The sequence below is a fragment of the Chlamydotis macqueenii genome, chromosome 1 (genome assembly GCF_036417535.1).
Source record: "Chlamydotis macqueenii isolate bChlMac1 chromosome 1, bChlMac1.mat, whole genome shotgun sequence".
In the NCBI taxonomy this organism is placed as follows: domain Eukaryota; kingdom Metazoa; phylum Chordata; class Aves; order Otidiformes; family Otididae; genus Chlamydotis; species Chlamydotis macqueenii.
The window spans coordinates 158,868,614-158,890,723 of NC_141556.1; the positions used below are offsets into that span (position 1 = coordinate 158,868,614).

Here is a 22,110-nt window from a genome sequence, read left to right on the forward strand (position 1 = left end):
CAGACATCTAACGAATGAACAATTAGAGGAAGTCACATTGTTATAGAACTCTGGTCTTTGCAAGCAGAAGAATCTCAAACAGAGATGCTGTGTGATGTGAATCAAAGGAGAGTCTGGGCACACTGAAAAGTAATGGCAGTTGGAATAGAAGAACAAAAAGACAAGAGGGAAAGGACAAAATAAGCTTGAAGTGGAGGATGGGGCAGAAAAGAGGTAATGAAATGAAGGTTTTCACATATGGCTGTAGGCTTATCATACAGTCTGCAGTAACCTGGTGAAGCTCTTTTCTGAGCCAAGAAACTTAAGACAAACCAAGAAGCAGGCATAAAAATGGGTCTTTAACAGGCTCAGCACGAATGAAGGAATAAATGCTCTGTGGATACAAAAAGCTTTTTTCCAAGATGAAGGGGACTGAGCTTCATACACAGTTCTCCCTGAATGGGCACAGGGATGAGCACTCAAAGGAGAGGTGGTATCTAGTTGCGAACAGAAGGCGCTGACCACCTTTTCTGCAACTTTCCAGCACCTTCCACACATCTGTCTTTAGTGATTACGGTGTTGTCAGTAATACCTAGGCACGGCCTCCTCCCTTATGCATTCGCAATTTGGTTCTCTGCCAGCCTCCCTCCAAGTTTCTCAATGGGAAGTGAAAGTCCAGTTGACTCTCCGCTGCCACACTGGTGCACAGATGCAGCAGTTGCTTCCCTTTTCCCACCAGGGCTTTCATTTGGGTTACAGAAAGATAAACTTTAGAAAAATGCTGGGAAATGAAAGAGATCAAGAAATAGAAAAGTCAGGAGAGGAAGACCAAAATGTTCATGGATATTACAGTATCAAAAGGATAAAATAGTGCCCAAAGACTTCAACTACATCCTGTCTGAATGAGATAAAGAAGCAACTGTCCCTCAAGTCCTACAAGCTTCATGACACATCAGCATCTAATTACTGATGGTGAGACACAAGGGGAGAGAACATTCCCCAAAGTGAAGAAGGGTGTTGTACAGGAGCAAACACAAAGTATGGGAAACAACGGAGAGGAAGGGGAAGAGATGATGAAAATGTGGGAGGAAAATGGCATAGCAGGGATTAAAACATGAAAGTGATGTGAAGGGGAAAAAGAGATCAGATTAATAGGGAAGAAATGAAAATAGGATAAATTATTTAAATTACAAAAGAAGATAGACAAAAGAGTGGAAAAGAAAAGAACTAAATAACTAAAGTTTTAAAAGTAGTAAGAAAATAGCAAGTTGGTATTTTTTGAGGGAATGAAGACATATGGCATACATTTTATTTTACTGCCTCAAAAGGTGCATGGAGGTGATGCTCAGTAAATCTCCATTTGTAACAAGTTCATAATTTCTCAGGATTATCCATGGAAGAAAAAAAAGAACAGAAAGTTTTCAATATACACACTACCATCTGTTTAAGGGCTGTATCCACAGCAACTAGAAACCAAGACAAAAATCAGTGACCGTGTAACCACACTCCCCTGAGGAACTAGCAACGTAGAGATAATTTTTTCAGTTTCTAACAAGATATTCAGACACAGAACCACTGAACATTTAATACATAAAATGATGTATATTAGGTAAAGAAGTTGGTGATTTATGTTCAAATTCTACCACATACTCAATCTACTTCTCAAAGTTATGGATGTTTGACAACCCAGCTCTCACACGCACAGCTCTCTGCTTCAGGCTCCTCCAGATCAGAACATTTCAGCTAGAGACAGACTGGGAAAGGTAAAGCTCAAAGAGTTATCAACAAAGAAACTCTGGGGTGATTGATTTTTTTTTTTCCTGTAGAAAGCATTGAAAGTGAATTCTGCTTTGGATAAAAGAACTCAGTGAATAGTAGGGGAAAAAAAGATAAAATTATTTACATTCCAGTACCCTAGAGGTACAGTAAAACAGCTTATGAGAAATGTTTTTTTCCACAGTTTCTCTCTCACTTTTTCTTTTGGTATTTTAAAAAAACTTTTACTCCTTTTGTGTCAGCTTGTCTAACTTGTCAGGCTCACATTCTTCAAAATTTCCTGCAAAGACTTGGAAAAAAAGCTTACTACAAAAAGTGTCTATTTAAGAAAACATCCTTATGGCCAGAACAGAGTTTGCCACATTGCACAGACAATGGAGCACAATTAAAACCACCTATCATGTTTTTTTTGTTCTTCTACACACTGCCAATACACAGGGAAACTGCGTGGTCTCTTTACTCAAACACATGAACTGAAGAGTAAAGGAGTAGGAGGAACGAGCAGAGCACCTTCTCAAGGGGCAGCTAAACAAAACTGTTGCACCATGGCACACAGAGGAGTAAAGCTCACTTCCCTCGCCAAACAAAACAGAAAGCAGGAGAGAAAATGATAATTTATCTCACCTATGGCATATTACCTACAGACAGCACACTGAAACTCCAGAAATCTGCAAAACATTCTACTAAAATATAATTCAGGGCCATATTTGATGACTGATATATATACTCCACAGCTTTTATTATTTTCAGTTTCACAAAAAAACTCCCTAAGAAACTGATCTGCATTCTTCGTCAGCTTCACTCCCACAGGTAAAATTATCATTAAAATTCCACCTGTCACATAATCTGTTCAATTCCTCTGTCTCCAAATTGTACCTTTCCAAGCCTCGAAAAGCAAAAGAGTTGCCCAAGTACAGCAATCCAGAAAATGGTTTTCAACTTTTAAAATACTATTCTGAGATTGAAGTTAGTCTGCTTTCATCTTTACCATAACATCTCAACATCTGCGAATGATGCTTTTTGTGATTTAGTTGGTGGCCAGTAAATTCAGTGAGTTATTAAAAAAAAATAAAGGCTGGTCAAAAGTTTTCATGACGCACCTTTTCTGAAGAACCTCTCTGAAACATCACCTCCCGAGCGCTGGTTTCACTGACTAGCACTGTCAGTTAGCTAAATGGTGCGCACAAGTTAAAGGCCAAACATGAAAGTAACTTGAAAGTGTTTCAGCAACTCATAAAGGGAAGCATCTTACTGATGTTCAGACAATGTTCATTTATTTTACTTAAACCCCTCCACCTTTCTAAAGCACTCTATTTGAAGCCAAACATGAAAAGACATTTTCCCCACTTCAACGGAGAAGATGAGAAGAAAATGTTATCAACTCTTCTTTTATCATTTACCATTCTGAACTTATTTACCACTTTTGCAATTAAAGATATGTTATAAAGATTGTCCTTCATAACTGGAAATGGCTTCTTCCTCCTATCTGAAGACACCTGGCTGCACTCTCCCCAGCAGCTTGTAGCCCAACAGGCACTTTCAATTAATTTTCTACTACAACAGCAACGTTCAAGAATTGAGTAATTTCTAGTTCAGTTCTTATGTTAAAGTTGACTAATGTTCTAATGGGAATAGAGAAAAGCAGATTAGGATCTTTCCACCTCTCTGAAAAGGATGCCAACAATACAAATTCTCAGAAAGGTCAGGAGCATTTTGACGTCCTAACTTTCAACAATGGCTCTTACTAAAGACCATTGAGAGGCAATCACTTCACCTTTCACTCTCATTTTTGGTGAAAGAATGGTCTAAGTTATCCTTACAGGATTCTCTGACGTTCTGCTTACATCTTGTGAGGCAGTTTTAACATACAAACCTATATAAATGCCTACATGGCTATTAGCAGCATAACAATGTATGAAAGACTGACTGAGAAGAATAAAGAAATACATATTTTTAAGAAACAGGAACCGCGAAAGATATATGAACCAAAAATGTATTTTTCCCATAACTTAATATAATCCTAACAGAACACATATCAATACCTGCTGCTGCCTTTGCCGCCTCATTTGGGCAACCTGAGACATCATGATTTGACGATCCAGTAATTCCATTCTCTGCTGCCTCTGGATGTCAACTGTTGCTCCCATTCCTACTCGAACTTCGTTCGTTGGTTCCGCAGATGAGAAGATTGGTTCAAGAGTCCAAGAAAATATCTTTGCTACCCAGCTGGGTACACAAAGAATTCGATGAACTTTTAATATACTGCTATTGTAGCAAATCCCAGAAACCTAAAATAAAAAAATGAAATGTTAAAAAAAAACCCAAATAAAAAAACTTAAATACACCAAATTTACTTGGTATTTAGCTGCAGATAGCAGTTGGTCCTTCTGTTTTTTAAAGCACTTTTTGTGTTTACCCAGAGTTCTCACTCAAGAATCAGAAAAAGAATAGGGGATTTCTTTACCTCCAACTTCCCCACAACTACAGAAAATTACTTTCTAATATCTGTGTACTGCATTGCCTATGACTCAGAAAGCTGCTTGGGGTTTTTTGTTTGTTTCAGAATTTGAGCCTATATCAACTGACTATCTCTGAAACAGGCTGAAATTCAAACAAAATTTTCATTTCCAGTAAAGGAACTGGTCAGGGTTTGCTGCATGCTGACCTGAGAACATTAAGGCTGCCCTTGAGGATGCTGAACCATTGTAAACACTCCTTAAAAAAACACAACCCCCTTAAGGCTTCTGCCCCCCACCACCCAAGTCTCTCCTTGTAGAAAAAACAAAAGCAAACCAGCTGATTTGAAGCAAAATCTAAGAGTATGCACGGATTTATTCCAAAAGGTTTCCATCTACCTTCTAGAAGAGAAAACAAAGTTTAAAAAATGAGTTTGTTGAAAACTGTGGTATTGAAAAAGCCAGCCTTTGTGATGCCCTTCTCCCAGCTATAGGAAAAAAACCCATTCCCTCCATTCACACTCCTGCTTGCCTTGGGGCTTGATTTCATTTCAGATTCAGGAGAAGCAACAGAAATCCATGTTTCCCATAAATGATCTACAGTCATCACTCAACCATCAATTTAAATCCCATTAGGAAGCTCTAGCACTTGAGCCCAAAGTGGTCCAGTGGGAAGGCCAACGTTCCTGAACAAACTCCGAGTCTGCATTGCGCTTTATGTCACATTTTGGTATTCGTGAGTATTTATTGTCTGTTATGCCACAGGAATTACGCTATGACAACAGAGTGAAATGAACAGGAAGAGGTATGAACCAAAAAAAAAAAAAAAAAAAAAAAATCTGTTAACATACCCAAACAATGCAATGACACTAGAAGCAATGTAGAAACACCACATCTGGGCTATTTACTTGGGGATATTTATTTTATTTCACTGACATTCGTATAAACACACCGAATGCCCTGCTGCATATGCAAAGGCAGATGGCATAGGAAAATGCAATGTTCTTTGGGAGGGAGATATTTTTCAGATTATTTACAAGATTATTGTTAATTATCCAGTGAGATAATGAGACCTTTAGCAAAAATACATTCCGTTTTGAGAAACACTTATTTTCAGTTTATTCTGCTTTCATTTTGTGACTGCTCTCAGGGTTGGATGTAAGGCCAAACACCGTCTGCCATTCTAAAATGAGAAAGAGCAGGTTTAAATTACCTATAACCCCTTCAAGCTTTCTGTGCTATGAGGAAGGAAGTAAACGGGATGGGATTAGAGGAAGGCCATAATCTCCGGCATCGTAGTGAAGGCTGCCTTTAACAAAAAAATTCTGTATTCAGGACCAGAAATGTCCTGACTGGACTCCAGGAATGACAGGGTACTGGAACAGAAGCTTCTCCATGACCTCAGAAATTCTTTACTCAGCTTTAGTGAAACTGTTCCAGGTAACTGTAAGCTCATGACCAAAACTTGTGCACATCAACTGGAAACTAAGATAGAAAAATAACTGCCAAAGAATACGTAGCAGAAAATTCATATCACTTCTGCAATTCATCTGTTTTTGGTATGTAGTACTTGAAGTGCCTACCTAGCAAGAAGGTCCCTCAGAAGCTAACCACCTGGTCCCAGAGTTAGGTTGATAGGCTCCTCACTCAAGAAAACCCAGATTGTAGGGCTACCAGTAAGGTCACTTTTCTGGGAACAAGTATTACTGAACCAGCTTGCAAATATTATGTATACATTTAATTTCATTATTTTAGACACAAAGCGCACACTGGAATCTACAAATTTATCTTCCTTCCTCCCACCTCGTATCATCAGGCTATGGAGCCACGTCCCCTCTTTAGTCCCAGGGATTCTGCATTCCTGGCTGCACAGGTGTCACCAGGCAGGGAAAGTGCTCCCACTCAAAATACTTTGTCCAACGTCACACCAGCATTCCTTCACTTCTTCCAAATGTTCCTCGCAGCTACTGATCTCGCCTCAGTCTTACCACCTACAGTTCTTTGTTAAAATCTACTGTTTTCAGGGCACCCTAAATGTCGAAAGGGTTCAAAAAGTCACAAGAACAAAACAAACCAAGTGGTGATAGGAAAATCTACATCTTCCTGAATGTATGACAAATCTTGGCACGTGTTTGAACACATTAACCACAAACAGAATCATTATCTTATCAACTCAAGACAGAAAATACAGCAAAGAGATAGCAGCATGTCTTTAGTGTCAGTACTTTGGGACTTGTTTGTCTCAGAAGGGAAAGTGCACTGCAAGCACCAACTAGTAGCTGCATTGGTAAAAGCATTCTCACATTTTTCTAAGTAGATACAGCCAGTCACAGAATTATAGAATCTTTTAGGTTGGAAAAGACTCTTAAGATCATCGAGTACAAGCATTAATGTAACACTGCCAATTCCACCTCTAAACCATGTCTCTAAGCGCCATGTCTACACATCTTTTAAATCCCTCCATGGATGGTAACTCAAGCTCTTCTATAGGCAGCCTGTTCCAGTGGTCAATAACCCTTTTGGTGAAAATTTTTTCCTAATATCCAGTCTAAACCTCCCCTAGTACAACTTGAGGCTGTTTCCTCTTGTACTATTTGGGAAAAAGAGGTTAACATCCGCCTCGTTACAACCTCCTTTCAGGCAGCTGTAGACAGCAAGCCATCCCAGAGCATTTAATCAGAAGAAAAGGATTTATAACGCTAAAAGTTTATGGACACTGCTAAAATGGAGAATGGCACTTAGCACTGTGTGAGAGACATACGCATGGCTCCTACCTGCCTTCCTAGCTTTACTGAGCTCATGGGAGTGGCATGCCTGGTCTATACCCAATGCACCAGTTGCAGTGGACTTTCTTCTCAACAGCAGACTAGTGTCTTGGCCTCTCCCTGTCCTACCTTAAACAGAAACTCATTGCATAACGCAAACATGGGGACTTCTGTGCTCATACAGCAAGAAGATGAGAAGTCTGACAATATAAACTTCATAGTAAAACCTAAAATAAAAAGCACCTGGTGAAGGAACAAGAAAAAACTGTGCGGGACTAGCAGAAGAGGAGTATATCTTCTACATATAGTTGCCAGGAAACTTACTGTGGACCAGTATATGTTCAGAGCAAACGTGTGAGACTGCAGTTCTTCACAAGTATAAGCAGATGGAAGGACAGACTCAGCTGTGAACATCACCAAGTGTACACCAGCAATCCACCTTGTTACCTCCACATCTGTTAGGATTTCAGTACCACTCCCCTTCCTCTCTCCCTTGACTTATTACTCAAATTATAAATGTATGCTGTCCTCAGTTTTTACAAATTTTCAAGAAGTTTCATCTAGTGAGGAAGAGATCGCTATTTGTACCTTTCCAATAAACCCAGAATGGAGACATTTGTAGTTAACAGGTCTCGTGATTCAGTCTCGTTTAGTGTCATACACTCAACTTAATGTCAAGTATTTCCAAAGAACTTCCTCTTTAGCTGGTTCATATGCAGAACTTGATATGTACCATTTAGAAAAAAAACACAAGCTTTCACAAAGTATAAAGTAACTTTTCACACTATTTTTGTTACAGACATGTAGTGAATTTATAGCGTTTAAAAAAAGTAAACCAACTTTGTTTATTCAACGAAGATAAGATGATCTCACTACATCCCAATTTCAACACTGTACATCAGGTTAAAGGGCTACTTTCCCCAAACAGATGAGGATCCAGAGTATTTTAGGCTCTAAAAACTCACCATGGAAAGATGTTGCAGTTAAATTCACATTGTTAGGATAGTGAATTTTTCACTGGCAACATAAAATGCATCTTAGTTGTTTTCACCATCATAATCTACAACCTCCTCCACCATATCATATGAGGAACAATGTTACCCAGAGGAAATTGAGTATGCTGGAAATTGTTTGGCACGCTGCAGAAAAAAGTGTGTTTATATTTTTTCAGTTTCTTAACATAATGGCTTACTACTGGTCCTTCACACGGAATTTCCTAACCTCTTCTCACCCCTGTAGAAAGCCCAACTTCCCCTCCCCTTCCCTCATGTCCCTCCAAAGTTGTACACTTTTTAGAAAAAGGAAGTAGCTGTAGTTTTCTTTTACATTAGGTAAACCAAACATGGAAGCTCTCCAATGTTTTACGTGAAAAGATACATATGTTCCACCACTGAGATATTAAAATTACTGTATCTGATTAACCTTAAAAAATGACATCACATGGAAAAAACAGTAGGCATATTGGTGTAGAACATTATTTTGCCTAATAGTGAGAACTTGACAGTAAATACTCCATTATGTCGTTCTGAATAATTTAACTATATTAATTGTATGTATTCAAGACTTTGCTGTTTTCAAATGTCAACAAATTGAAAGCAAATAGCAGTATTCTTAAGGTGAAGTGACACTTTTATCTGACCTATTTTATCTGCTATCTGACCTATTTTATCTGCTTTACCCTTAGTATGTTCTGAATTCTTTACAACTAGAATCAAAACGAGGTGTTAAAGTTTGTGTCAAGATTCTGCCTTGATTAAGATCTCTAATCTACCTTGATGTTGCGGTTTTGTTTAGTGAAGGGGGGCCTAAGGCGGCAGCTTCTGTAGGAAACTGCTCGAAGTTGCTCCCCTCTGTTCAGTGGACTCGGCCGGTTCTAGGGCAGACCCGCTGCTGGCCAAGGCTGAGCCAATTGGTAGCAGAATGTTCTGTGATAACACCTCTGCAATGACGTATTTAAGAACAGGAAAACAGAAAAAAAAAAGAGAGAGAAGAGAAGATGTGAAGAAGCTGAGCGGGGGCAGAGGTGCAGAGGGGGAGGCGCAGGCCTCATGGGCCTTGCAGGCCTCACCCTCTGGCCTCTCGCCAGGCGTCCGACTGGGCCTGACTCGGCCCAGCCCTGCTGCAAGAAGTGGAGAGGAGATGAAATGGATGATGTGAAGAGATTCTGAGAGGCATCTGCCAGCCTGTTGTGAAGAACTTGTCTTGTGAGAGGAACGGCTGCAGATGCCAAGGTCAGTTCAGAAGGAGGGGGAGGAGCAATGCGGCTCCTGGCCAAGATTCCCCTGCAGCCTGTGGCGACGACCATGGTGGAGGAGGTTGTCCCCCTGCAGCCCATGGAGGAGCAGACATCCACCTGCAGCCTGTGAAGGACCCCACACTGGGGGAGGTGGATGCCTGAAGGTGGCTGTGGCCCATGGAGGGCCGACTGGGACAACCATTCTGGAGAGACTGCACCCCGTGGAAGAGATGACCCACGCCAGAGCAGTTTCAGGAAGGACTGTGGCGTATGGGTGGGACCCCACAACGAAGCAGGGGAGGAATGTGAGGAGTTCTTCCCCCGACCATGAAGCAGCGGCATGAAACAATGTGTGATGAACTGACCACAACCCCCATTCCCTCTTCCCCCTTGTGCCGCTTGGGGCGGGGGCGGGGGGGGGGAGGTGGTAGAGATAATGATAAGCTCAGGAACAGCGAGGGGTGGGGGGAGGTTATCTTGTTCCCTGTCTCATTATCCTGCTGTTTTTAGCAATAAATGAATAGTTTTCCCCAAGTCAAGTCTGTTTTGCCCATAACAATGACTTTAAGAATTTTCCCCCTGTCCTTACCTCAAACCTCGAGCCGTTTTTCTTATATTATCTCCCCCTGTTCTCTCGGAGGGTATGGGGAGTGAGAGAGAGACTGCGTAGTCTGGTCCCCATCGGGGCTGAACTATGACACTTGATTAGAGAAACACATTTATCAAACCAAAAGTCTGTGAAAACCACCACACATGTATTTTCAACTTGTAGTTATAACCTGGAATGCAACTGTAACACAACAGATTATTTTGTTTGGGTTTTCTTTGCGGAAATAGTTACTATGAGTCTAATAGCCTTTTGCAATACTTACATTCACAGAAAAAGACGACTAATAAAAAACAAATTCTCTTCAATTTCCTTCTCAGCTGACTGAGCTCATAAATTTTCCAGATACTTTGATTTTTTTTTTCTTCAGAGTCCTTCAATGCTATCTTCACTGGTCAGATCTCAGTCTTTCTTTGTGTATGTGCAAGCATGAGTGTACTGCTATTTCAGCACAGTGCATCTATTCTCAACTTGTTGGTTTGTTTGTTTTTAAAGTTTCATTTATGATTTCTAAGCCTTTCAGATATTCTTTTGGATTTTGAAGTGGTAGCTTGCACAAGAATTAAAAGCTTATTAAAAAAAAAAAAAAGCTAACATTCCCCCAAAACTACTTACTCCTTGAGCTAGGACTTCAAGAAACATTGACAAGAAAAAAAAAGAAAAAAGAAAACAAATAAAAAGTGTTGGTAATACTTTCTGCATCTTTACAAACTTTCTTGACAAAGAGCTGCGGTTATCCATATAATCCAAAAAGGACTGGTGCTGTAATCTGAATGTCAGGTCTTGAAATTGTATCCTGGTCAATACTTTTATTCACATCTTTTATACAACAAAACCTTTTGCTGCCGTTCTTAGAACATAATCCCCAGTAACGTGCCATATGATCTAGCTGCAGAGTACAGACCTTGTCGTAGTTCAGCCCCGATCGGACCAGACTATGCAGTCTCTCTCTCACTCCCCCCACCCTCAGAGAGAACAGGGAGAGAAAATATAAGGAAAAACGGCTCGAGGTTTGAGATAAGGACAGGGAGAAATCCTTAAAGTTACCGTCACGGGCAAAACAGACTCGACTTGGGGAAAACTATTCATTTATTACTACAAACAGCAGGATAATGAGACAGAGAAGAAGATAACCTCCTCCCACCCCTCCCTCTTCCTGAGCTTAACATTATCTCTACTACCTTCCCCTCCCGAGCGGCACAAGGGGGAAGAGGGAATGGGGGTTGCAGTCAGTTCATCACATGTTGTTTCACGCCGCTGCTTCATGGTCAGGGGAAGAACTCCTCACGTTCCTCCCCTGCTCCGTTGTGGGGTCCCACCCATACGCCACAGTCCTTCGTGGAACTGCTCCGGCGTGGGTCATCTCTTCCACGGGTGCAGTCCCTCTAGAACAGCTGTCCCAGCGGGCCCTCCACGGGCCACAGCTGCCTTCAGGCATCCACCTCCCCCAGTGTGGGGTCCTTCACGGGCTCCAAGTGGATCTCTGCTCCTCCGTGGACCTCCATGGGCTGCAGGGGGACAACCTGCTCCACCATGGTCGTCACCACAGGCTGCAGGGGAATCTTGGCCAGGAGCCGCATTACTCCTCCCCCTCCTTCTGAACTGACCTTGGCGTCTGCAGCCGTTCCTCACAACAGGCTGGTAGATGTCTCTCAGGATCTTTTTTTACATCATCTTATTCACTTCTCATCTCCTCTCCACTTCTTGCAGCAGGGCTGGACTGAGTCGGGCCCAGTCAGCCGCCTGGCGAGAGGCCAGAGGGTGAGGCCTGCAAGGCCCATGAGGCCTGCGCCTCCCGCTCTGCACCTCTGCCCCCGCTCAGCTTCTTCACATCTTCTCTTCTCTCTCTTTTTTTTTCTGTTTTCCCCTTCTTAAATACGTTATCGCAGAGGCGTTATCACGGGACATTCTGCTACCAATTGGCTCGGCCTTGGCCAGCAGCAGGTCCGCCCTAGAACCGGCCGAGTCCACTGAACAAAGGGGAGCGACTTCTAGCAGTTTCCTACAGAAGCTACCACCTTAGGCCCCCCCTCACTAACAAAACCACGACAGACCTCTATAGCACTTTGTTACATGGGCAGGTGTGTAACAGGACCTTTGCTGACAGGCAAAATGCAACTGCCCTAGTGTGGTGCTCAAGCCTGAGCTAGAAAGTCCAGATCATGAAGGAGGCATAGCAAGCACAGCTCTATACAGAGCAGCCCAGTGTACATCCAGAGCAACACCTGTGAGGTGTTTAATCGGATTTCTTGATGGTGTGGTCAATGACAATGGGTAATCAGCTGAAAATTATGTTTTGGCCCACTGCACCTAGCTCCTATGCAAACTGACTCTCTTCTGTGTCATCAAAGTACTACCACAAGACATTTAACTATATGTAAGAAGACTTACCTGAATCACCATTTATAATGACACAACTACAAAGAATTCAAGGATTATCATACTTTGACATTGACAAAAGATCTCTATAGGACTAAACATGGATGATTGGAGGATGTCCAGACTAACTGGAGGATAAAGGACACATGGCAGGACATGAACGTGGAGGTAACTGCATGCTATGTTATCAGGCTCTGATCAAGGATTCTCTTCAAGCAAGTCAGGACATACTTAATACTAATTCTAAGGCATGATATTTTAAGCGTGAATACTGCACTATGGGGTAACACAAATGCTTCTGCATTCCCTTCAAAACATTTTTTAAAACAACAAAAATAATTCAGTACAGATTGTTCAAGATCATTTAAGAAAGATCTGGAAGAGGAAGAACCACAAGAAAATCAATGATTCTTAGGTCTGATCAGACATGAACTACATAATGTTATTTTTAAGACAAGAACTAAAAAAAATGGAAGTCTAGTTTAAATATTTTGCTCCCCAGTCCAATCACATCTCATCCTATAAATGCTGATCCTAAAGAACAATGAATAACAAACAGAAAGGATGAACAAAGTTCTTAACAAACAGAACTCAAAACAATCCAAAGTATGCTCGGGAGCATTTAACAACAGATAGCTGTAGTCTATGTAAAACCAACTAAGCAACTTCAAAATTACGAATAAGAACTAAAGCACTAAAACCAATCAGAACTGAAATTAAAACCAAGCACTCAACACTGTCTGAATTTTCCATCTTAACAGATTCTCTAGAGTTTTCCAATATCTAAAGTATAAAAAGCACAACTTTTCATACAACCTGAGAAAAGTAAATAATAGTATAGCACAGGGACAATGCAGAAGGGTGTTGCATTTGGCTTAGTGAAATCTGCAAAGTAAACAGAGTTTTAGAAACTTCAGCATTTGTAAGGTTAAGACTATATCAATTTCTTAAGGTTTGAACTGAACTCTACACAAAATCAAGGCAGCTCACAGACAACTTGGGGCAGTCGCAATTTTGAACTTTATGCAATGCAGGTCACCTTGCAAACAAATAAACCCAAATTACACTAGACAAGAAGAAAGAGTCTACAGCACTAAAATCACAGAAGGGGCCTGAAAAATACTTTTCCTCAGTGAAACACAGTCCTAGCTACATAGTTAGCAGAAACCCTGGCATGTGATCTGTATGATGACAACATTACACTAATGAGTGGAGGGAACTGCATGTCCCAGCAGGCATATCTCATCTACTGGTGCCAACCTGAGCTTACTTTTTGAGGCAGGTATGCTGTAGCTATGATTGAGTGAGCCTTGACATGCCCCTCAAATTTCAATCCTCCAAGAGTACAGCAATGAGAAATGTAAGCTAAGACCCCATGAGATTTAAACGGGGGGAGGAGGGGGGGCGGTGGGAGAAGATGAGTTGATATGTATGCATCCAATGAAACATTCAAGTAGACATAATTTTCTAAGGTGTTTTGACTGTTTTAAAAAAAAATAGTAGGGAAACTGCTTCTAGCCTTCACTAAACTGAGTGATATGCATTATATGGAAGCACTTCTGTAAACAACTATTTAAAGAATTTCTGGCTTAAAGTCAAATGGAAATAGGTTGTATGACTCGTGAAACATCTGCATCTCTAATATGAAGTTTCTTAGTCTTATGACATAAAGCCTCCCCTATGATAAGAAACAATTCCAGACTGTAGGTACCAAGTATGGTATATTCCTGGTGAAACAAATCACAAAAAACCCCTAAATTAGTTCCATAAATTATAAGAATAACATTACAGATTAATGATTACATCAGATTTGTGAAATTGTTTACAGTCTAATGCTGAAATTCTCCCTTTTTTTTTGTAAATAAGCATCAGGTATTTAAACAGCATGTATTACACAACATACCAGGCTACTGAAATTACCAGGCCTGGTACTGACATACCAAAAGAAGGATAACTGAGAGGTACTCCAGCTTCATCTGGAGAGTAAAGAAGCTGCCTTTAAGAATGTATTCCTACATTGATTCAAAATTAGAGATCTAGGAAGATACCTTATGGCAAAGACAGAAACAGTGGACCTTTTGTATTCCAATAACAAAACACATGCTGTGATCTCCGTAACTGAGAATAATCCAGTGTAAAACTACAGATTGTCTAAAATTCCCTATCACCAGGCACATTACATCAATGCCTACCTGCATACACAGACTCATACACGCAAGCACATTTTTGTAATGATGGCATTGCTCAAAACCAAGAAAACAAGAACTCCAGATGGTACAATTCCCAGTTGCTCTACACCTTGCCTGGAATTCACAGGGAAGTCTAACAGCATTAGCAAGGATGAACACAGAAACCAATCTCCAGTGCCACACCTTGTACCTGGAAAGTCAGATCCTGTTTAGTCTAAGAGTGTTCATTACATGTTAAAATATCACTTGTGAGAATTTAAATAAACCTGAACTGGGAACATGGTGAACAGAAAATGGAAACTGACAATAATTCAAAAATCATGCTGGCACCATCCATTTTAATATTCCACATAAGCAGAAGTACAACAAAAGCTAAATTGCAGAACAGCTTCATATATAGTCATATGAGCGTCCAAGTGATCTTCACAGCTAAAAATACAGGCAGTGAAGTGTCTAGCAGGCAATGATCTAGTGACTAAATATCACACCTAGCTGACTTGGAGTTCATGCGTTTACTATGCCTTTTTGTACAAATACAAGAAAATTTGATTCAACAAAGATATAGTATGTTAGAAAATGTCAAGAGTAGTAAGAATTACAAAAATACATAGGTTGTTGGAATGACTTAACATTGATTTGGCAACCTATGTATTCTGTAATTGTACATGTACGTATGTTAAGCAAGTATTTACACTCATAGTGCTAAAAGATGCCTTTACAGAGTTTCACATCCTTCTTCAGATTACTTAATATACTGTGAAACTTTACTGTTTAACCAAGTTTTCTTAAAAAAGATGTCAAATTATCATTTCTAAGAGAGGAGAAAAAGAGATTCCTTATTCATGGAAGTGTGGCAGATATGCTGTGCAAAAAATGGCTGAAATTCATAACATGAACTTCTTTCCAAATGGTAGCACTTACAACAAAACAGTAGAGTTCAGCTCTCCACTTGCTGCAGAAAGAATTGAGACTGAAAACACATCATCATTAATGATGACTTAATTCAAGCTGGCTGAAGCAATACAAAAACCTCAAATGATCTTTTTTAAGCTTTCCTGAACACAGAGAAAGCTCAGTTTATTCCTATAAACTTACACCTATGTAAAACATACTGTCAACCTGCAGTTAAAAAAAGGTCATCTATGAAAAAAAGAATCCTAAAAAAGCTTCATTATAAAGGTGAATAAAACTGTACATTAAAAGGCAATTAAAATAAGAACTGCATAATATATTATGAAAAAAAGCCACTTTTGGTAAGTTTTATACATATAAAGTACAAAGTAAGTGTGTGTGTGTATATACGTATACACACACATACTTATAACCAAATATACATACAGTTCCTGCCACCAGGAAAGAAGGAGTTAAAATGCCTTTCCTTTTCTTTCCTCTCCTTTCCTTCCCTCTCTAATGAACACCTGTTCAAAAGGAAGGGCTATTAAAAGAGCCAGAAGAGTAACAGGAAGGGTACTGTGTTTGGAGGAAGCTACAGATCCTCAGGCGGGCACAGAGGCTTGGGCTGATCTCCAGGACAGAGAAATTCTGGTTTGTTAGTTGCACTGTTTTCATTGATATTTATGGTGAGAACAAATTGCTGAACAGACTCCACTATTCACTACTCCATCACTCCAGTTAGTTATCCTGCCAACTCACAGAATATTTTGGAACAGTCAATGCAATGCAAATGGTAAGAGACCAAACTACAGAGTTACAGCAGCAATATGTGAAGTGTTCACAGGCATTTCGCCCTCAGCTCATCATAAATACAAAGGTTCTAAATAACAATGGTACAATTTAAGTTCTTCTTAAGATTTAATCAACTTAATAAAGAGCTTCTTTCTAAGAGGTGGCACTTTCACTGTTTGAAAAGCAGACAGTATTTTGGGCCAAGAAATCAGAGTTTGAGCTCCTAATTTCTAAGTTTGTAAAATTTTAAATGAAGCTTATCAGTATCTAACAATCCGGAAGATGCAGTACAATCTGGTTTAGCACTAAGTGCCTTAATACTAAGAACAGAGTCGGAAAGGAAAGACAGATCACACCAACTTTATCTGACTGATGTGATTTTGCACCCTTACTGCTGTTACCATAGTGAGAAACGGCTACACTACAGATGTCTTAGGAGAACAGCAAAACATGAAAAATCCTCACAGCAAAGTTGTTAAGAGCTGCTTCCTGGATTAAAACCTTGAGGGTTGCTGAAAACCGGAAAAAAAAATAGGGCACATATTTCTATCATTGCCTCAATAGTCTCATTTATAGTTGTGGGTCTACAGCTACACCCATGGCAGTAAAATTAATTTTAGGGGTCAGAGAGCAGTGGCAGCCTGCAAATATTAACCAGGACTTTTGTTGTCTGTCCATTTATCACCAGCCAGCCAGTGCTTTATGCCTTTGGAAGTTAAAGATGAAAACTCTCTACTTACCATTACAAATAAAAACACTAGTCAGTAATTTCTGTTATTTTTGAGTCCAAATATACTGCACTGATTGTATATATAATAGAGAGGTTTAAGCAACACACAATTTTTAAAATAGTAAGACTTACCAATCCACTTAAAGCTAAAATCCAGATGTAGGAGCCAGAGGTTAAGAGCTAGAAGACAAAAGCAGTGATTAAAAATTTTAATTTTATACAGTTGTTGCTGTCTGAGCTACTACATTGCACTATTATATAGGCTATGTACTTGTCATGACAAAGAGAGAAGTCAGACATTTATTTCTCTGAAAATGCAGTTTAACATTAAAAAAAAAAAGACGTATTCCAGAAGTAGCAGAAGTGGAAAAAAATAGAGATCCAACAATTGTTCTCCTTCTACAGAACAATACATTTTATTTTCATATAGCATACTAAGTATTAACAGGATGTCAGTTATGGGCTGCACAGAAAAACAAGACTAAAAGATAGACTGAAGCACAGGAAATGACTCAGCAGCAACAGGAGAAGAGTTCCAAGCAGGGCAGGCAGTGCAAGTGACCTGCAGTCATGGAGACACTAAGTGTGAGAATCAGAATTAAAGAAATAAAGTTCTCACTCAGTGGCATATTTGTTGACACAAAATCATAGAAACAGGTCAGAGTGGATTTAAAAAAAAAAACACAACTGATAAGCCAACAGGGCAGCCCACTGTTTATCTTGTAAAGTATGTTATTAATCACCTGGAGAAGGTTATTACCAACTGGAAAAATGGGTTGAACATTAGACTGATCTGGTTACTAAAATAGTTCCGCATGATGCTGACTGAATCATGAGAACACCTTCCCTCTAGACTTCTCTCTACAGAAAGAGTGACTTGAGAGAAGGGCAGAGTTTACAAATGAGGAGAAAGCAAATGATTTTTCCCTCAGCCTCTGCGTGATGGCAGCAACCGTTCTGTACGCAGCAAAGATCCAGTGAAGACACAGTGATGAGTAACAGCAGTGATCTGTATCGGAGGTGGTGTGTGTATGAAAGCAAAAGGCAAAGGACACAATGGAAAAGAGCTCAGACAATATCATGGCTTTCCCAAAGACTCGAGTAATAGTGGTATTGATGGCTTTGGAAGGCAGGAAACAAGATTTCTGTAAGATCAAGAACATAAGGTGCTGGAGTAGAAACTGAAGGAATCTAAAGGCTGAACAGCAAAACAGATGAATGAAATGTTCATGTGGAGCACCAGTCAACATTCTGAAACTGACCATTCATTCTAAAATACTCTCGACCACACTTCACATAACCATGGTGCTTTCCGTTGCTCGTGCTAGAGCTATTTTTGAGTCCTTGGAATATATAAAAATGAGTACAATTTCTCATAAGTTTGCATGTCTCCTGTTTCATAATTCAGATTGTGACATAAATGTCCATTCATTTCTAGGTTGCTAGGGTTTGTTGTTGTTGTTTTTTTGAACAACTACTGCCTTTCTGTACCAAGTACCTATATTTTTCCACTCATATTTAACATAATACTACATGATATTGCTGTGCTCTGTGTTACACTATTCTTAAATTACCTGTCACATAGTAATGCTTGATATACAAATAATATTAATTTATATAAAAGTGGAATTCAGCCAAAACCTTGATTATTTACTGACAGGCTTACCATAGAAAAATACTGTATTCTACAGCTTTGGTGAAGCTCTAATGGATAAGGGGAAAATAAACAAAACCAAGAGTATAAGCAAATTCGAAAGATGAAAGAATCATATGCCTTAACATCAGGTTCTGTTTTCATCTACTTTCATCTAGTTCATTTAATTGACAAAAAATAAAATAATTATAGAATTGTCTATTATATTTTCCTGAGCAAGACATCAAGACAGAAGACAATGGAAGAAGAGGTCACTTGCCCACCACTTCAGCATATAGAAATGCATACTAGCAACACATGTTTTTCAATATTTTAGTTGATGGGACAATCACTAGCTAAACACATGGAATTATACACGTGGAAGCATCAAAATTCACAGACGAACATACAGAAGAACTAACTTCTACATCAGTAATTCATTAAAAGATGAACAAGCAAGTACATACCATACCTGTAAACCCAGTATATAGACCAGTGTCTTGTTTGTGATAGAAAAGTAGCCTAATACTTGTGTCACCTGCACTCTTGGAATGGAGGAATAAAATGGTACAAATAGAGCAAATACAGGACCCAAGCTGCAAAAAGAAAGATAGAGATGGTTAATGAGAATGATAGTAGCAACAGCAGTGCAAAACAATCAAAAGTGGTTAAACCTAAGTACATAACAATCAAAATGTAATACCACCTTGCAAGGAAAAGCCTTTTTTGGGAAGCAACAGTTAGGTAACTTGTGGTGTTCAGGATAATAGATCCAATAACAAATAATGAACCACTAGTATTTGACAAATACCCTTGCAAAGAATAAACAGGTGAGAAAAAGTATGTTATTTCCAGATGTTTAGGACCAGAGGCAGCAGACAAAGCAACACATTTAGTCTAATAGCACACTGTTTCTATAAAATACAGCACACAAGAACAGCAGTAGTCTCTTGCATCAGAACAGAACTTCTTTGATCCAAGTGGACAAACGGTAAGGATTATCTATATCCCAAAATGTCACAGAAACCACTTCACTTATGAAGTTATACTTCATATTGACCCAGGTTTAAGGTGCTAGAGAATTACCAATAGACTGCAGTATCTAAGATGGGAATACTGACAATTTGATTCAACTTCCCTTTGCCAGTGACTTCCACAGACCTACAAATAACTAACTTTCTTTAGGGTCCTCACCTTAATCACAGCACAAGGTGTTTATTAAGTTTCTAAACCCTCGCTGGAAGCAGCTTTGTAGAATTTAAAACTCAGGCACCTTTTACAATGACCAGATACCTAGATTGAGCTTGGGAACATAACCAGTGCATTTTGTACGTCCTGAGACAAACCCCATGTTCCTCATGATAAAACATCCAGAAAACTAAACCATATATTAAAAACAACAGGAGGAACCACAGAAGAGCCAATGCCAAAAGCACGGATATGGGAGATTCTAGAAGAAATATACTTCCTAGGATGGAGAAGGGAGGAAAAAAAGGTCACTTCAGGTAGGCACAACCTGCTGCACTGGTGGAGCTGCCGTGGTAGTGACCTGCAGGCAGCAAGCTACAGGCCAGGGCAAGCTATCTGCAAAGTGCACGTCTCTCCCAGCTGAATCCTCGCCCGTGCTCCTATGCTGCCTTGTGTTTGACAGGCGTGGGATGCTGCACAAGATTATTTTTCACTGCTCACCAGCTTATCAAAGCTTTGAAGAGTTGCAGTTTCCACAGGCCTTTACACAAAAGGGAATTACTCAGAGGGAATTCTGCAAACAGCACAAACCAGGACTCAAATAACTTGAAGTGTTCACTCAAAAATACATTTCCCTTCCGCAGGAGCTACTGATAGGAGTAATACCATGTGAAATGGTGGTCTGAATACTAAAACTTACATTTCCTGAATAACTGCCAAATGCAACACCCACAGCTGTAAAAAAAAAAAAAACAAAACCCTTCAAATATTATTTTTACTCATTTAATAGGCTGTAGCTTAAGAGCATTTTGTTATCATTTCACTTGTTATATCTGAAGTCCAGCTTGCTGAAAAGCTTCCTCTCTGAGGACTCAAATACAGTTTAATTACAGAAACATTTTTAGTACCATCCATTTAACACACAGACAAATGCACTTGAATGTATAGATAATACCAACTCAGGAACTATTGAAAAATGTTAAATTTTGCATATAATCCTTTTTACATAAACAAAACCCACCTGTATAAACACACACAACACTTTCCTAAAATAAATTCAAATAATTTAAGTTGTAGGAGTTGATAGGCACAGTTAAAAAGGTGCCACATACAAAAATAATTCTTCATCATAAATGCTTGCATTACAGACACTATTTACTGAAGTAAATCAGGTCTGACGAGTGAAGAGAAGAAAAATAAAGAAAAAAAAAGATATTTTCTCTTCTTAGAAAAGTAATTTTAAATTATTTCTTTCTACTCTTACCAAATGACATGCGGGAGTACCACAACTGTGGCATGCTTTTCAGGTTTTATTCCTCCTGTGATAAACTGACTCAGAGATTTCACATGCAAGAGTGTGCTCAATCCTAAGATGGGAAAGTACAAAAAGGAACTTCCCATGACTACAACCGTGTATTAAAAAGAGATTAGAGAATGTTGTAAGGTTCCTTAAATGTTAATATTCATCACTAATGTCAACAGAGACCACAGAAAGCATAGCCCCCGTCCAGGGTAGTGATTCATGTAATTCTAGTCTGACACTGCCCAGTACCTGACCATCTAGAAGAAACCTAGTCATGGACTTTTTCTCCTAAAACACTTAAGTTCACAGGCACCACAGACCTTTGCCAGTTTTTGTTTTTTAGACAGAGTTCACATCTAGTATAAACAGGTATTACACAAAAATCCATTCAGGTATCTTTTTTTTTTAAATGTCAAAACTAGTGCCCTTCAAAATATTTTGTGAAACTCATTTGTGCAGGTGATTCCATAGTGTGAAAATTTATTCAGATTAATTTTAAACTTTCACCCTCAACTTTCATGACATAATTCGGTATTTTTACTTTGAAAATTTAAATTAATCTCTTCTGTTGCCTTTAGAAACTTCCAAACATTACTCATGCCTTGTTTTAGAATATCTATATGGAGATGCTGCTCATCTACAGTGGGTCTGTCAGAGAAGTTATCTATGTAACAACACTAGAATGTGACTGACATAATAAGGGACAACAAAAAGATGGCTAAGGAAAACATAAGCCCACTGCTTAATGGAAAAAGGGACCTAGTGACAAAGGATGTGAAAAAAAGCCAAGGTACTCGATGTCTTTTTTGCCTCAATTTTCACTGGTTAGTTTTGCTCTCAGGCCTCCCAGGACCCTGAGCCTCCTGTGGGACTGGAGCAACACCTGCTGTAAAGGAAGACAGTTAGGAAGCTCTCGAGCCCAACTGGCCATACGGGATCAGTTAATGGGACCAGATAGGCTGCACCTCAGGGCACTGAGGGAAGATGACCAATGTTACTATCATTGAAACATCGTGGTGATCAGGGCAGGTTCCCAATGACTGGAAAAATACAAATGTCACACCCATCTTCAAGGAGGGCAAGACGACGATTCAGGTGGCTGCAAGCTTCACCTCTGTCCCTGGGAAAGTTACAGAGCAAATCTCCCTGAAGCCACTGCCAGCCACATGATGGACAAGGCCAT

The 22,110-nt window shown here is 39.6% G+C and overlaps 1 protein-coding gene across 1 annotated transcript in view; it reads right to left on the minus strand.

Moving 5' to 3' along the window:
- UBAC2 (UBA domain containing 2) overlaps positions 1–22,110 on the minus strand; it is a 107,924-nt gene that overhangs the window by 17,420 nt on the left and 68,394 nt on the right. The window contains exons 5-7 of the mRNA XM_086771085.1: positions 18,909–19,032; positions 16,936–16,983; positions 3,798–4,043 (exon numbers count right to left, since the gene is read on the minus strand). Coding sequence (XP_086627211.1) covers positions 3,798–4,043; positions 16,936–16,983; positions 18,909–19,032 — 418 coding nt within the window. The remainder of the gene's footprint in view (positions 1–3,797; positions 4,044–16,935; positions 16,984–18,908; positions 19,033–22,110) is intronic.